Source organism: Siphateles boraxobius, unplaced genomic scaffold (genome assembly GCF_051911475.1).
Source record: "Siphateles boraxobius isolate OS27281-9 unplaced genomic scaffold, OSU_SipBor_1 24, whole genome shotgun sequence".
Lineage (NCBI taxonomy): Eukaryota > Metazoa > Chordata > Actinopteri > Cypriniformes > Leuciscidae > Siphateles > Siphateles boraxobius.
The window spans coordinates 19,085,001-19,101,270 of NW_027508855.1; the positions used below are offsets into that span (position 1 = coordinate 19,085,001).

General features: G+C 34.0%; 1 protein-coding gene across 2 annotated transcripts in view; it reads left to right on the forward strand.

Annotated features, from left to right (window-relative positions):
- The window catches only part of pbx3a (pre-B-cell leukemia homeobox 3a), a 51,758-nt gene that overhangs the window by 1,389 nt on the left and 34,099 nt on the right, over positions 1–16,270 (forward strand). For both annotated transcript variants that reach the window (XM_077241783.1, XM_077241784.1), the window contains exon 2: positions 356–429. In XM_077241783.1, coding sequence (XP_077097898.1) covers positions 356–429 — 74 coding nt within the window. The remainder of the gene's footprint in view (positions 1–355; positions 430–16,270) is intronic.

Below are 16,270 nucleotides of genomic sequence, written 5' to 3' on the forward strand. Positions count from 1 at the left end.
GTAGATACAGTTTCATTTGTTGAAGACTACCACTTTTGTAGAGATCAATGCACCATAATACATTTACCTCACAGGTGTTGGTTTAACCACAACAGTCTGGTTTTATATAAACCTCTGCCCTTAAAACAATAAATAAAAACTACTCTTTATAAATGCACATATGGCGCATGAAACATAATAATATTTTATGTTGGTTTCCTAATGAGTAACATTGCTGGAACTCACATGAAGCTGTGAGGTGCAATCAGCAAAATATATTTAGAAGCACAGTAGAGGATTTTTAATGCCAAGTACAATTTTAACTGCATGTGTGGATGATAATATCTTTTAAATAACTTGTGTTTTTCTTTGATAGAAAGCATGGGCTGAACTGTCACAGAATGAAACCGGCTCTATTCAGCGTGCTCTGTGAAATCAAAGAGAAAACAGGTAAGCGCTCCTTTATGCCCCACACAATACGCTGCCATAATACACCTGCACGCATGATGCTCTTCAATACAGACCGCTGTTCAGCTCACAATAGCCAGCACCAGTCCTACGGAAGCTCACGTTTATTACAGACAATAGTGCTTTTTACACTGACAGATGCTTCCTTAACAAAGTGGAAATGAGCTGCGTCTGTGACGTTTTCTGATGATGTATTTTGTAATGGTGGTTGATATCTTCAGAAGGCTTATTATTCGGTAAAAAGACTGTTTGATTGTGTGTTAACAACAGAGCACTGCATGCAATAAGAGTTGATGTAAGCATGCAGAAACAGAAAGTTTAAAATGTGCATCTCAGTAGAGGCTTTGATAAGCTTTGAATGTGCAATGAATCCCCCCTATTTTTTAGCCCAACATGTTATTATGAGTGGTTCAGATTATGTTGAGATATGTTTATATTTAAAGGGAGAGTAGGCAGTGTATTTCATAAACACTTTTTGTTATGCTGGTTGAAAATCTCCTCACGTTCTGATATCAATCGATAATAGAAGTGGTCTAAATATATATATTTTTAAAGTACATATATCTTTTGTGGAAGTCCCAGGACCAAAAAATGTCTCCCCAATCATTGTGTTAATGATTTTGTTTTATAATGTCTGCTTTATTATTTTGAAATTTTCATAGTCCTTACACAATTTATTTATTGTTTATTTTTGATATTTTTGTATGGTATTTACATTTCTGATCTTGTGTTTTATTTGTATCATGGTAACGGAGGTCTTTACATTCGGGTTACTGCAATCATTGAATCATTCATTCAACCGACTTGTTTAAAAACTTTGATTTATTCGGGAGTAAAAGAAGTGACTATGCAATAAGTGGGCATTGAATCATTCATTCAACCAATTAGTTCAGAATAATTTATACGGAATCATTCTTTGTGGTTGAGTAATTTAATCGTTCATTAAATTGATTTGTTTAATAATAATCCTTTCAAATTAATAAATATTAAAGTAAATTTTGTATAAATTTAGTAAAAACTTAAATTCTTAAAAATGTTTTTTTTTTTACCTAAGTCTAAATGATGTTTAGTCATCACTATACTGTTTTTCTCTAGGTTTGTCACACTACCTTTAAATGGTTTAAGATATTTTATGTAAACCTTTAATTTCATTTTATAATTTGATTTACATATTTCTATATTTTGTTTCACATGCTTCCTACTTTTATATTGATTTTTTAGGCTGAAGCAAAAAAAAATTGTCAGAACATCTAGCAGGCTAAACTACATGTTATTTAGTTTAGGAGACTAATGTTCATGTTTGTAAATCTGAAACAAACATTTATTATTTTTTTTATTACTTTATTCTAAGGGGGGAAAAAATCGTCAATTTACGGAGTATCATGCGTCACGACAAACCTGGGTCAACATATTTTGTTGATCCTGGAGCAACATCCCAAACGTTGGTCCTACGGCAACGTCGTGTCCCTGGCCAAATATAGTCGAGGTAGGACGGCATAAATCGGTAAAAATATGTAACACAGAACAGATACCGTCAAAGATGTCCGTTCAAATTTCATTTTGGAACTATTTTTCAATCATGACGGGACGTGTCGGATGGACGTCTTTTCAACCGTCATTAAACGTCCAAGTGTTTGCTGGGATTCCTGTCTGAAATTGTTGTCCTAACCCCTGAACCTAACCCTACCCATAAGTTATTCCTAAAACCAGAGGGAAATGATAGTGAATAACACTGGTGTAGAAGCAACAAATACTTAAATTGACATGAACTCTAAACTTGTCCCTCAAATCTGACTGGTTGAGTGGAATGTTGTTCCAGGATCAACAAAGATGTCGATCCAGGAACATGTTGTACTTGGTGAAATCAGATTCTCCGGCGTGGGTGCCACAGTAATGGAAATAAGTCAAATCAGTCATGAAACCATCCAATAGCTATAGTGATTTTTTTATGTATAAGCTTAGCTTTACAATATTTAATTGGCTTGATGTTTCTTTGTAAGTGTAATGTATGAAATAATTAAAAATCCTTATTCAGTAATCACAAATACCTTGGAAAGTCATGGGAATGCATTGGTGAACAGTGTGGGGCAACTGGTTGTGTAAAAGTAGCACAAAACATTCCTTAGTCATGACAGCAGTTCAGTGCCAGCGCAGTAAACACTCTTGACATTGCCATAGTAGTGAGCAACTCCCCCTATAACACTGAATATTTTCACAAACGCAAGTTTTGCAGTGCATGCATATTTGTATAAATATGCATCTCTCAATCTGCAAAATCAATTGTCAGCTTTAAGTAAAAGCAAAGCAATTGCATTTGATTCATTAGGTTGATTTACAGGCGTGCTTTATATTAAGTAAGCACTTCTGAAGTCTACTGGGGGCATTTTAGTATTGACACAATTCGACAGAGCTAATGAGGGAAATAAATCAGGCTGAATATTATATCTCTATTTGGGCAATAAAAAATATAATGAAAGTTAAATACATCTCATTCTGGCTGTTGTGTCAGCGATAGAGATAATAGTCATGCAGAAAGTGGTTTGATAGAGGTTTATGAATGATAAAGCAGTAGATTTGAGTATTTTCGTAAGAAAATGTGAGTGGTGCTCATGCTTAGCTTTCCAGGGTGATGCTGTATGGTTGTTAGTGCATTGCTAAGAGGTTGCAAGGTGTTCTGGGTGGTTGCTGGCTGGATATCTATGATATTCTGATTTCTAGATGTGGATCAGGTCCCACATTCAGTTTAGACTAATTTTTTTCTTAAAGTTTACTTTAAAGACTTAAAGTTGTCCTTGTAATGTATCTGTTTGTACACGTAGAAGCTTGGTCTTGGTTATAAGGAAACATTCTGTTTTATCATGCTTCAGTTCAAACATTACGGGATTGGGAGCGTTACTTCTGAATGTTCTCTGAACAAGTATTACATTTGTTCAATTGTTCATTCAATTGTTAGATGTGCGTCCTATTAAAACATTTCAGAAAAAAAAAACATTCCATGAACAATGCATGAAAAGAAAATTGTGTTTAGGTTTTGAGAACATTATTAAAGACTATATAACTTAGAATGAACGTTCTATTAGCGTTACTGGAAGAACGTTTGTTCATAAATTTGAGAAAACCTTGCCAGATCTGTGAATGTTTTCTTTTAGCTGGGAACCTCTCTTTAGTACGACTCTTAATTTTTAGGTATCATGTATCACCATTTCAATATTTCTAGTATATTGGCATTATGAAGTGCACTGTCAAACTAAGATATTAGAAAACCATTAGCATGACTAAATAGTTACCTAAATATGATTATGGATATGTGCACCTGAATCTGTCAGTCATACCTGTGATTATGCACACACATTCCCCATGCATTCGCAGCTGTTCCTGTTCGCCATCACTATAGAGTGCAATTAACTGGTCTTCACAGTGTTTAAGATGTGCTTGACTGTGGTGGGTGGATCATTACACTCTCTCGGCCCAGGCGGGTTGTGTTCAGCTTGCTTACCCTGTAGGCAGTGGAGGACTGTCAGAGACGGGCGGCATGGATCAGCGGCCTGGAAAATGGACACGAGAATGGAGCATAATTGATTTAAATCCCCGGCGTTTCTTCCCTGCTTATGTATGTCGGCATATAGAACTAAAAGCATAATGTACATTTCTTGAGCATATGTGCTATGTGAGTGTAGTGATTGCGAAGCCGAAAGCATTCAGCCACAGCATTGTCTTTTATAAAGAAAAATAGCTACAAACAAAGAAAGAAACGCTGTTTGTGTAGCATTAGTGGAATAGTTAATAACATGATGAGCTTTACCTGCACTCAGAGAAAAGGCACAAATCTGTCATTAGGATGATACCCTTTCAAATGGTACACAATTGAAGTACTATTCTGATATACTAATACCTTTTAGGGGTAAATAATGTACCTTTTGGAAAGATACCACCCCAGTGACAGTGCTTTTCTGTGTGTGAACTTTCTTCCTCAGTATTTTTGTCTTGTTTTCCAGTGCAAAAATCTTAACATTCTTAAATCAAGATACATTTACTTGAGAAGCAAAATTAAAATATTAAGCCTAAGCAAATCTGTACCACTTTACAATAAGGTTCATTAGCTAACATTAGTTAATGTATTATCTAACATGAACTAACAATGAGCAATACATTTGTTACAGTATTTGATCATCTTTATTAATGTTATAATAAATATACAACTGTTCATTGTTTGTACATGTTAGTTCACAGTGCATGAACTAATGTTAACAAATACAACCTTTGATTTTAATAACGTAGCCTATTAGTTAATTAATATTAACTAAGATTAATAAACGCTGTAGAATTATTAGTTCTTAGTTCTTAGTTCATGTTCACTAAGGTAACTAATGAAACTTATTGTAAAGTGTTATCAAAGAAAGATTTTTAATTAAGTGACAAAAAATCTGCCAGTGGGGTGAGAAAAATAGTCCTGTTTTCCCTTTAAATTAATTTTATTTTTCTTACCTCATTTTCAGAAATATTTTCTTGTTTTAAGCATAAACTCTCTTAATTTTGATACATTTTTCAGAAAACAAGACTTCATATCTTCAGTCATTTTGGGTCTCAATGTACCTTGATAATTTTTAGATATTTGAACTGGAAACAAGACAAAAATACGGAGGAAGAAAATCCTGTTTTGCAATGAAAACTGACTTCATACATCCACTAAAAATCACCTAAACGCCCAGATTAAAAGACATCAAGCTGAATGTATGAAGTAAAGGGATGTTTGACAGTCTGTTGTCGAGACCACCTGACAGATGTGACACTGATCTCGGTCTGTCAACACAACCTTGCACTCTCGACAGGTTAACTTAACCAAGCTAAAGTATCACTGCATTTATTTTTCATTTCCCCAAAGTAAATGCTGCACCCCCCCACCCATCCCCCACCTCGTCTATTTTAAAATTTTCACTATTCCCCTGTGACATGCTTGCAATATGAGAGCCATTTTTGATCTGCAGTCGTCCATAATTTTTCCATATGGGATAAAAGCCTGAGAGGGAAGGGTCGTATATTCTATAGAGAGAAAATATAACACGAGTCGGGCTGATCAAGCCGTCATGTCTGTGACTTTCACACAAGGCCGTTTCTCTTTTTATCATGCATCGGGAAGTTGTGTGCGTGCATTTTTTCATTCATGGCAACGCAGGTGTGTTCTCCATTTTATTCCAGGTGCATGATAGAAATATTATTCAAACTTTAAAGAAATTCCTTCATATTAAATCTATATCGGCCATTCTTTGTGATTTAAAACTGAAACTTATTGAAAAAGTAGTGCTATTATGTTTGTCTACTCTGCCATTCCTGAAGAAAATGTTAATATTGGTAAAGTTGGTGATTTTTAAATTAGGGACACTTTAGACAACTTTGAATCTTGCAAAATTAAACTTTTTTCATATATCCATGAATAAGTGCCTTGATCACATGGAAATTAGTATAAAGTGACGATGTGGATTTTTTTTATGTCACTTTTCTTTTTAAATTTTTTGAAGAAAATAGTACAAGCCTGGCATTTTCTAACAATACCAAGTTAGCTAGCATGTAGCCACTTTATTTAAAAAAAAAAAAGTTTAGAATTGACGTTAATTTTTTACTTTGTACTTTTTTTTTACAATTGCAAAAAAAGCAATTGTTGTCCAAAGTGCTTGATGTGATGACAGCAGTATAAGAGATAGATTGAAGTTTGTAGGAAAAGCGCAAACAGAATACATACATATATATATCATAATTTCATACAGCTTATATGTGCAGTCATTTATAGCCAGCTGGGTGACGCCCTCCAAAGACACGTCAGCAATGATTGACAGCCAGAGATGCTTTCTGATTGGCTAAAAAGAAATCAATGGCCACTCCCCTGACTTTTTTGGATTGTTTGTTTACAGAGTCTAGTGATGTCACACAGGAAGATGTCATTTTGATATGATATCAGTCATTTATTAGAGACATGCTCTTCCAATAAGAAAAAAAAAACAGATTTGGCACAAAGTGTAAATACTAGCTAGTTAGATGCTACTTATAAATAGTGGCAGATACTATTTGCACCTCAGTGTTGTTGTTGTACATTAAACAGCATGTAATAATAACAGAATGTAAATGATTATTATTAAAATTGTTAAATGGATGCCGCCTTATTGGGACAATAAAGCCCTCCCTACACCCCTAACCCTAACCCTAAACACTTTATTATTAAACACACATTAGACACTATATTTACACTATTTTCATCATTTTATTGAAAATAAATGCTTTTCCGATGTGATATGTGATGGGAAAGGAGAGTAAAGTGAGTTCGGCAAAAGGCGGATTCGAACTGGGGTCGATTTGCATCAAAATTCTTTGCTACACGTCTTTCTCCTACACTATTGACAATCCAGCGTCTTACGTTATTTTGCCTGGCCCAACCAGACGCCAGTGGGTGGAGTTAGTGTAAATAGCCTCTGCCAATGAGGCGGGGTGTTTGTACCTTGTGTAAATAGACACTCCGTTAAAATAAAGTTTCTTATAATATGATCGGTCTAGAAGTCACAGACATGTAGGACTGATACACATGATCCTCGTCCAACGTTCATCAGATATTTCACAGCAGAAAGTGTGGTGTAAAAAGACTGCAGCTAAATGAAAATTTAATCAGCATTTTCTCTGCCTTAACAAGGCAAGAAACCCTCATTTGCTATAGAGGGGAAGAAACTGATATTTTATTCATAACCGTTTTGGAAGTTGAGCTGAAAATAAGACAACATATGAAAGCTTAAAGCACAACGCCATAAAACATTTCATATATTCTGTAATGCAATTTGTGTTTGTTCATGTAATCTCATTAGCATTCATAAGCATTCACATTCATTCTAGCACACGTACATTTTCATACGTTTGGATAGACACAACATCATAAAATATAAACAAAGTGACAGTATATAAACCCATTTACATATGGACAAATTTAAAGATATAAAAATGCTTACAAATCTTTGTGAGTTTTATGCTAATTACAAATAATGCACTATTTTGATTTGATTTATAAATTAATTTGTGATTTTAAAAAAGTATTTCTCTTTTAAAGTGTCTCCATTTACTGATAACCAAGAGTCTTGATGTGGGATTGTGTTCGAGTTGTGGGTTTGCTTTCCTTCAATTCCAGTTCACTTCAATGGATTTGTAAACATTTGTACACATTTAAAGCTGAACATGCATAAAAGACTTTACGCTATATATATATATATATATATATATATATATATATATATATATATATATATATATATATATATATATATATATATACACATTCTGTCAGTATGTCGATATTGTGTATGGATATGATTGATGATTATCACCCAGGTTTTGTTATAAGGAAGAGCTCATAAATTCTTTGCACTGGACTTGATTTTCCCACAGTGCACTTCTCTTTTCCCTGGTCTTTTATCATCCGATCTCTTTTATAGCCTATCTCTGTTTAGCAGGTTTGGTTTATGACTGTCTTTCAGTCGTGTCAATAGAGCCTCCTGGGAATCTCACGCTGGACGTACAGTAACTGAATGTTCAAGAGACTTTAAACTGAGATGTGCTTCTAACATGATAAAATACAACTAATATCGGATACACACTGTACAATTTTCACAGTCGCTGTTCTTCACACACTACACGACGGATCAGGTCACACAATTATATATTAACAAACCCCAATGTAAAAAATCTAGACAATATACAGGTAGATAGGAATAAAACTATAGTTTGGCATGTGTAGAGCTGCTGAAGTGGCATGTATTGACTATGTATATATATTTCGACTATGTATTGTAATTGAAATCTACAGACTCAAATGCATAAAGTGTAATAATTAATGTATTCTGGATGCTTTCTTTCCACTAGCCTGAAAGAAGACATATTATGGAAGCAAAATAGCCCAAAATCTCAAAATTGACCAATGGTTTTGCCTGTAGTGTCTTGACTTAACACATTAATTTCTTTTCTTTTCTCCCCCAAACACATAATTGCAACAAGTGAGAGTTACACAAACAACACAAGGACACCGGACAGCATGTTATTACACGTCTGCGGTGTCATCAAAGCCTGTGAAGGAGTCTCGCGCTCTCCTGTCACTGGAGGAGGAAAAAATCAATAGTGCAATCCTCCCCGTTCCCGTCCTCGCTGGCGGTAATTGAAATAGAAAATCAAATGAGCGGCGGGCAGATAATTGTTTTATCAATATCCTCCTGCCCGCCCTCCGTGGGTCAGTGGCGCATGATCACCGAGCTCTGGATATGACGAGGACGAAATGTGAAATTGAACAGCTAGGCTCTCGTTTATCAGAGCTGACAACTCGGAGTGACCGACTCGCGGTGACCGGACGCCGCAGCTGCTCCCACTGAAACATCCCGTCTGCTCACACTCACGCTTAAACATCTTAACATGATAAAGTATGTGCCGTCGCCAACGCTGTCATCAGACCAACAAGATGTGTATGTATTCTTGCTCTAATATGTCCTTTAGTTGGACTGTAATATTATATATTACAGTGATCAATGTATTTTCACTCTCGTCCACCCATTCAAAGGGCGATTGTATTGTGGCCTACTGCACACTAAATATTGTCGGAGGACATTTGATCGCACAACAATGTAAAGGGTAAACATTTGTGCTTTGGTTTCTTATTTTTGTTTGTATAAAAGCACAACTGTCTCAACTGGATAAAACCCAGCCACCTCACTGAACAACCGAAAAGCAATAGTTCAAAGGCTATTAACATTTTAATGTCATTATTCAGGTGTTATAAATTATTGTCCAGCCTTCAAGTAGGAGCTGATGTCATGTGGTAATTAATATTTTACTCAACATAGACTGTTAGACATGACTAGATTTTTAAGATATTTTGGAGGTTATTGGAGGTTAGATGACAGACAGACAGACGATAGACAGACAGATAGATAGATAGATAGATAGATAGATAGATAGATAGATAGATAGATAGATAGATAGATAGATAGATAGATAGATAGATAGATAGATATCGATCGATAGATAGATAGACAGACGATAGACAGATAGATAGATAATAGATAGATAGACAGACGATAGATAGATAGATAGATAGATAGATAGATAGATAGATAGATAGATAGATAGATAGATAGATAGATAGATAGACGATAGATAGATAGATAGATAGATAGATAGATAGATAGATAGATAGATATATAGACAGATGATAGGCAGACAGACAGATAGATAGATAGATAGATAGATAGATAGATAGATAGATAGATAGATAGATGATAGATAGATAGATAGATAGATAGATAGATAGATAGATAGATAGATAGATAGATAGATAGATAGATAGATAGATAGATAGATAGATAGATAGATAGATAGATAGATAATAGACAGACAGACGATAGACAGTCAGACGATAGATAGATAGATAGATAGATAGATAGATAGACAGACGATAGATAGATAGATAGATAGATAGATAGATAGACAGACGATAGATATATAGATAGATAGATAGATATATAGATAGATAGATAGATAGATAGATAGACAGACGATAGATAGATAGATAGATAGATAGATAGATAGATAGATAGATAGATAGATAGATATCGATCGATAGATAGATAGACAGACGATAGACAGATAGATAGATAATAGATAGATAGACAGACGATAGATAGATAGATAGATAGATAGATAGATAGATAGATAGATAGATAGATAGATAGATAGATAGATAGATAGATAGATAGACGATAGATAGATAGATAGATAGATAGATAGATAGATAGATATATAGACAGATGATAGGCAGACAGACAGATAGATAGATAGATAGATAGATAGATAGATAGATAGATAGATAGATAGATAGATAGATAGATAGATAGATAGATAGATAGATAGATGATAGATAGATAGATAGATAGATAGATAGATAGATAGATAGATAATAGACAGACAGACGATAGACAGTCAGACGATAGATAGATAGATAGATAGATAGATAGATAGACAGACGATAGATAGATAGATAGATAGATAGATAGATAGATAGATAGATAGACAGACGATAGATATATAGATAGATAGATAGATATATAGATAGATAGATAGATAGATAGATAGACAGACGATAGATATATAGATAGATAGATAGATAGATAGATAGATAGATAGATAGATAGATAGATAGATTTTATTTCTTTTTTTTTTTATTTCTCTTTATTTGAAAGGGGACAGTGTACATTAATCAACATTGAAACAATGTAAATGTACCCGAGTTAGCTCAGAAGTGCTAATTTTCATCGGTAGTCCCCCAGCCAGGTGTAAAAAAGGCAACCTTAAAAATAACCACAGGTATAAAATCACAAAAATACAATTACATACAACACATTCTGGTTAAGAAATACAATTCATATAAAATAAATAAATATATAATGTTTAAGTGCACACAGAAAGCATTAGTGCCCACAAGTTTGGCTCTCTACAAGCCATTTTTTTGCATTCTTTTTGAATGAAAAGAGTGACAAAGACTCTCTGATGTTTTCGGGCACTGTGTTCCATTGCTGCGCTGCACTTACGGAGAAAACAGACTGACCAAAAGCTGTTTTTCTCCGGGGAATAATGCAGTCTTCCCTCACTGCCCCTCTGGTTACCCTAACCTCACTAGATCTAAAATGTATAAAATCACATAGTGGAGGAGGTGCTAGACCATGTCTGATTTTATAAATTAAACAGATGTTTTTGAATTTAATTAGATTATCCCAAGTAACTAACTGATATTTTCTCAGAATACTACAGTGGTGGTAGTGGTATGTTTTTTTTATCCAGTATTTTTAATGCTTGTTTGTATAATTTTTTTAATGGTTTTATTGTTGTAGAGTGAGTATTGGACCAGCTTATTAAACAATATGTTATGTGGGATAAGATCATAGAAAAGAAATATAATTTAGCAGCTTCTGTTGAAAGAAAGTCTCCAATGAATCTGAAGTTCGCTAGACTGAACTTAATCCTATTACTAACTTTTTTTATGTGAGTTTTGAAGTTGAGGTTAGAGTCTATATGTAGTCCTAAATATTTATATTCTGTGACGACCTGTAATTTTTCTCCAGATATTACAATTTCAGGTTTTATATTTATATTATTTTTTGAAAAGAACATGGCTACTGTTTTGGATATGTTCAATTGCAGACAGGATTGCTCTAGCCAGGTTGAGATCAGTGTCATGGCCTCTGTTAGTTTTGAGGCAACTTCCTCTGTAGATTTTCCATAGGCCAAGACAGCAGTGTCGTCTGCATACATCAAAGTGTCACAGTTTTTACACAAAGATGGTAAATCATTAATGTATAAACTGAAAAGAATTGGACCTATAATTGAACCCTGTGGAACACCAGTTGATAATAGTAAGGGGGTAGAATTATATTGGTCAATTCTTACACTTTGTGAACGAGATAAAAGGTATGAATTAATGAGGCTAATGAATTTTGGGGAAAAATTAAATACATGAAGTTTATGCAGTAAAACTGAATGGATAGATAGATAGATAGATAGACAGACGATATATATATTTATATAGATAGATAGATAGATAGATAGATAGATAGATAGATAGATAGATAGATAGATAGATAGATAGATAGATAGATAGACGATAGATAGATAGATAGATAGATAGATAGATAGATAGACAGGTCTAGATAGGCAGACGATAGATAGATAGATAGATAGATAGATAGATAGATAGATAGATAGATAGATAGATAGATAGATAGATAGATAGATAGATAGATAGACGATAAATAGATAGATAGATAGATAGATAGATAGATAGATAGATAGATGGATGGATAGATAGATAGATAGATAGATAGATAGATAGATAGATAGATAGATAGATAGATAGATAGATATATAGACAGATGATAGGCAGACGATAGATAGATAGATAGATAGATAGATAGATAGATAGATAGATAGATAGATAGATAGATAGATAGATAGATAGATAGATAGATAGATTGATGGACAGATAGATAGATAGATAGATAGATAGATAGATAGATAGATAGATAGATAGATAGATAGATAGATAGATAGATAGATAGATAGATAGATCACTCACACAGAAAAAAGGCCCAGTTCATGTGAAATGATACAGATTCAGTCGCATTTAATGTAAATGTAACGCTTACAGTTGAGACTCCTTATGATGCTCATGAGAATATATATTAGGATTGTTCCCATGCTCATGAAAGAGTCACATGACTTACAACAGTTTTGATTTGGGTAATGATGAATAGTAGCAGTAAATCTTTATATAGTGTTTGTTTTATGATGCTGATGTCTGCTCATGGTTTAATTTCTCTCCTGTACTCTTGACTCTCTTGAGTGGCTGGTATATAACACACACAGTCATAATGAATTAGTCCACGTCACACACATCATATTTCTGTATGATAAATAACGCTCTGGAGATACGACCTGTCTTAATTTATGATATCTCACGGAATATGATGTATGCATGCATGCAGGGAAAATAAATATTAACCTAAAGTCATATTGAAACATTGTTTTAGACTTTTGCTACAAGGCAACTTTTTAAAAATCCTGTCAGATTTATCTGTTATAGTTTTAAATGCTGGCTGAAGAACTTGTGAACACTGAACACACAATCTCTATTAATGCACCAAGTTCCTCATTTGGCAATTGTAAACTTTTATTAGTGGAATTATTATTTGAATTAGATTATTTATTTTAGATTATTGATTAATTAAGTAATTAATTAATTAAGCTTTTTATTGAACATCAGTGTCTTTCATCAGGCACTTGAAGGCTTCTTGTTTTATTAAAATGAATGGATTACATCTACATTGTAGGCATCTGAAGAAACTTATGTCCCTGATAAAAGCCCTTCTATAAAACTGGTTCTTAATGACTACTTTGCACAATCCAATCAATAATATCATTAAATATCTTGTTTCACTTGGAAATTGCATCATTGGAGAGATGTTAAATGGGTTGCAAACACCATTTAATGTTGACTTTACATCTACTGTTCAGCTGGGAACAGCTTGGCTTGGCGGCGTTGAAATATTCAAAAAATGCTCCCATGCTATTGCTAACCCATCCAAGAATACAATATACCACACCAAAAGTTTGTGTCCACTAAAAAAAAGTAAGGTTTATTTAAAATCAGTTGTATGATATCAAGTACAATCTACTTGTATCTTCTACAGTGAAACATTAAACATAGTATGGAGGTCGACATGTTGTGTGCTCATGTTTCTACCGTAGCCGACAGCAAACACACAGCGCTACAGAGCGTGTTTCCGCGCTACCTTGAAAAAGAAGTTTTCAGTGGCGTATAAAGACCTTACTTAATGAACCGTTATATTTGTATTACCTTAGAATGAGCAGTTTTACTGAATAATTAAGTAAACATAATTTCTTAATTTATCCTTGTAAAGAAACCTCACTGCTGAACTGGCTACTCTCTGCTGTCTCAGACGATGACATCATCTCCTGTCGGCCACCGTAACTTTTGTTGGTTGCAATTCGTAACCTCACCACTAGATGTCGTTAAAAATCACACACTGCACCTTTAAGTCCTTTTAGACAATAGACAAGTTTTACACTTAAACAGTTTTCACTCAGAAACTTCTTGTAAGTTTCCCAAATAATTTCAAAGAAACGCAATGAATTAACTCAATTTTGAAGTAGAAATACTGAAAAAGAATTTTCTTGTAGAATGTACAGATCTGATGCAATGTATGTAGAACAACATACAAAAATATAAACAAACAATATTTCCAAATGTTGAGGTCTACTATCATATTTGGGAGACTTAACTTTAAATTGCCCCTTTTATGCTATGTTAAAGCATCCTAATTTAGTTTTGTTGTCTTCTACAATAGGTTTACATTCATCCAAGGTCAAGAAACACTTTCATTTTCTCATAATACATTGCACTTCTGCTTTTTCCTCAAAGAGCCTGAAAACGGTTCGTTCGAAGATTCGGCCTCTCTAAACCCCTCCTTTCTAAAAGTCTACTCTGCTCTGATTGGTCAGATGGCCCAGTCTGTTGTGATTGGTCTACCGATTAAAGAAAACACCCATTATAGTATTTAAATTCCAGCTGCATCTGCTTCCTCAGCACTTTATACACACATGCATGACATGAACAGTAATGATGGCGTCGGTCTCTCCGATTCTTCATCTTTTTGAATACGTCTTCTCGACATGTCTTCCTGACTTCCAGTCTCAGCTACAACTACAGTGTTTGAGGGCGGGGAAAAGTAGACGTTCGCGAGCAGCCAATGATGACCAAAGATGGGCATTATGTAAATGTGTTACATTGTTACGTAGGTTTGTAACAGGAATTGAGATGGAATTGTCGACTCGTTTCAGCAGTTGAGAATCGATTCTTTCTTTTTGGAGACAATAACTTTATTTGTTGTGCACTTTGATCTTTGAAACTTTGCAGATCTTTTACATTCACAAACAACTCTAATACACACGAAATGAACGATAATACTCGTAAAAGCATAATAGTGGCACTAAACAACACTATGAAGGGAATAGATGAATGTATGCTGCCTTTATTAAATATATATATATATATATATATATATATATATATATATATATATAAATATAAATATATCATTAATAATATATATATATATATATATATATATATATATATATATATATATATATAGCTAATATTTTTCAGCATGTCGTAAAGAAAACATTTTCATTGAGACTTTTTGAAATGTCTTGTAAGCAACCATATTAATGCTTAGTTCCTTGAAAATTGTGAGGCGACGTCTTTTGTCGGCAAAATTCAGCAGCAAAAACTCTCTCTGCATTCCCTTCTGCAGCAAACACAAATGTAAACACCTTCGTCCCTGAAGCGAACAGTCTTGGTTCCTCTTAGCTTGTTGTCTCACCTGTATGGTAGCTGTCAGGGATTGATTCTTTCATCTAGAACAAGGGAACAAAGACTGCTTTTAGGTGATGCCAAGAAAAGCACCAGAGCCAAGGTGAAGTATTGCGTGCCTTGTCTCCAGTGGAGCGTACGGCTTTGATCAGACGTACACTACGCTTTTGGCACACAAGATCTTGAAAAGCCCAAACACACCATATAATGGGTATGTGTGCGCTCCAACCACACCTGACTCCTCTGCCCTCTTCTGAAATGTATGAACTGTGTGATTTTGACCGACTGAATAACAATGTGCTTTTAAAATGTTGTCATGAAATGTTGAATTTGCACCTGAGACAGAAAACCGGGTGCATGACTGGATCTTCCCATTGAGTGGGAAGTGTTTGGAGTGTTTAATAGACCACAAAAGCATGGCACTAATATATTGTCTTTTTGTTATTAAAGGGATAGTTTAACCAAATCGATCAATCAAACATGCCGTGAAAACACATTTGCAATGCCGTTTTTAAATTTTTATAACAAAACATGGCGTGCCAAGTTTGAATATGCATAAGAATTCCCTCCATTGACTAAACACATTATTCTCTCAAATCTGGAAGAGCAGCAAATCAGCATATTAGAATGATTTCTGAAGGATCATGTGACAATATTTGTTACATTTTTAAATATATCCAAATAGAAAATGGATATTTTAAATTCTAATTATTTTTTATACTTTATGCTGTTTTTACTGTAATAATAAAGTTTTTTTTTACAAATAAATGCAGCTTTGATGAGCAGTAGAGACATAAAACATAAAAAATCTTACAGATCCCAAACTTTTGAACAGTAGTGCATCATAAAAAGTGATAA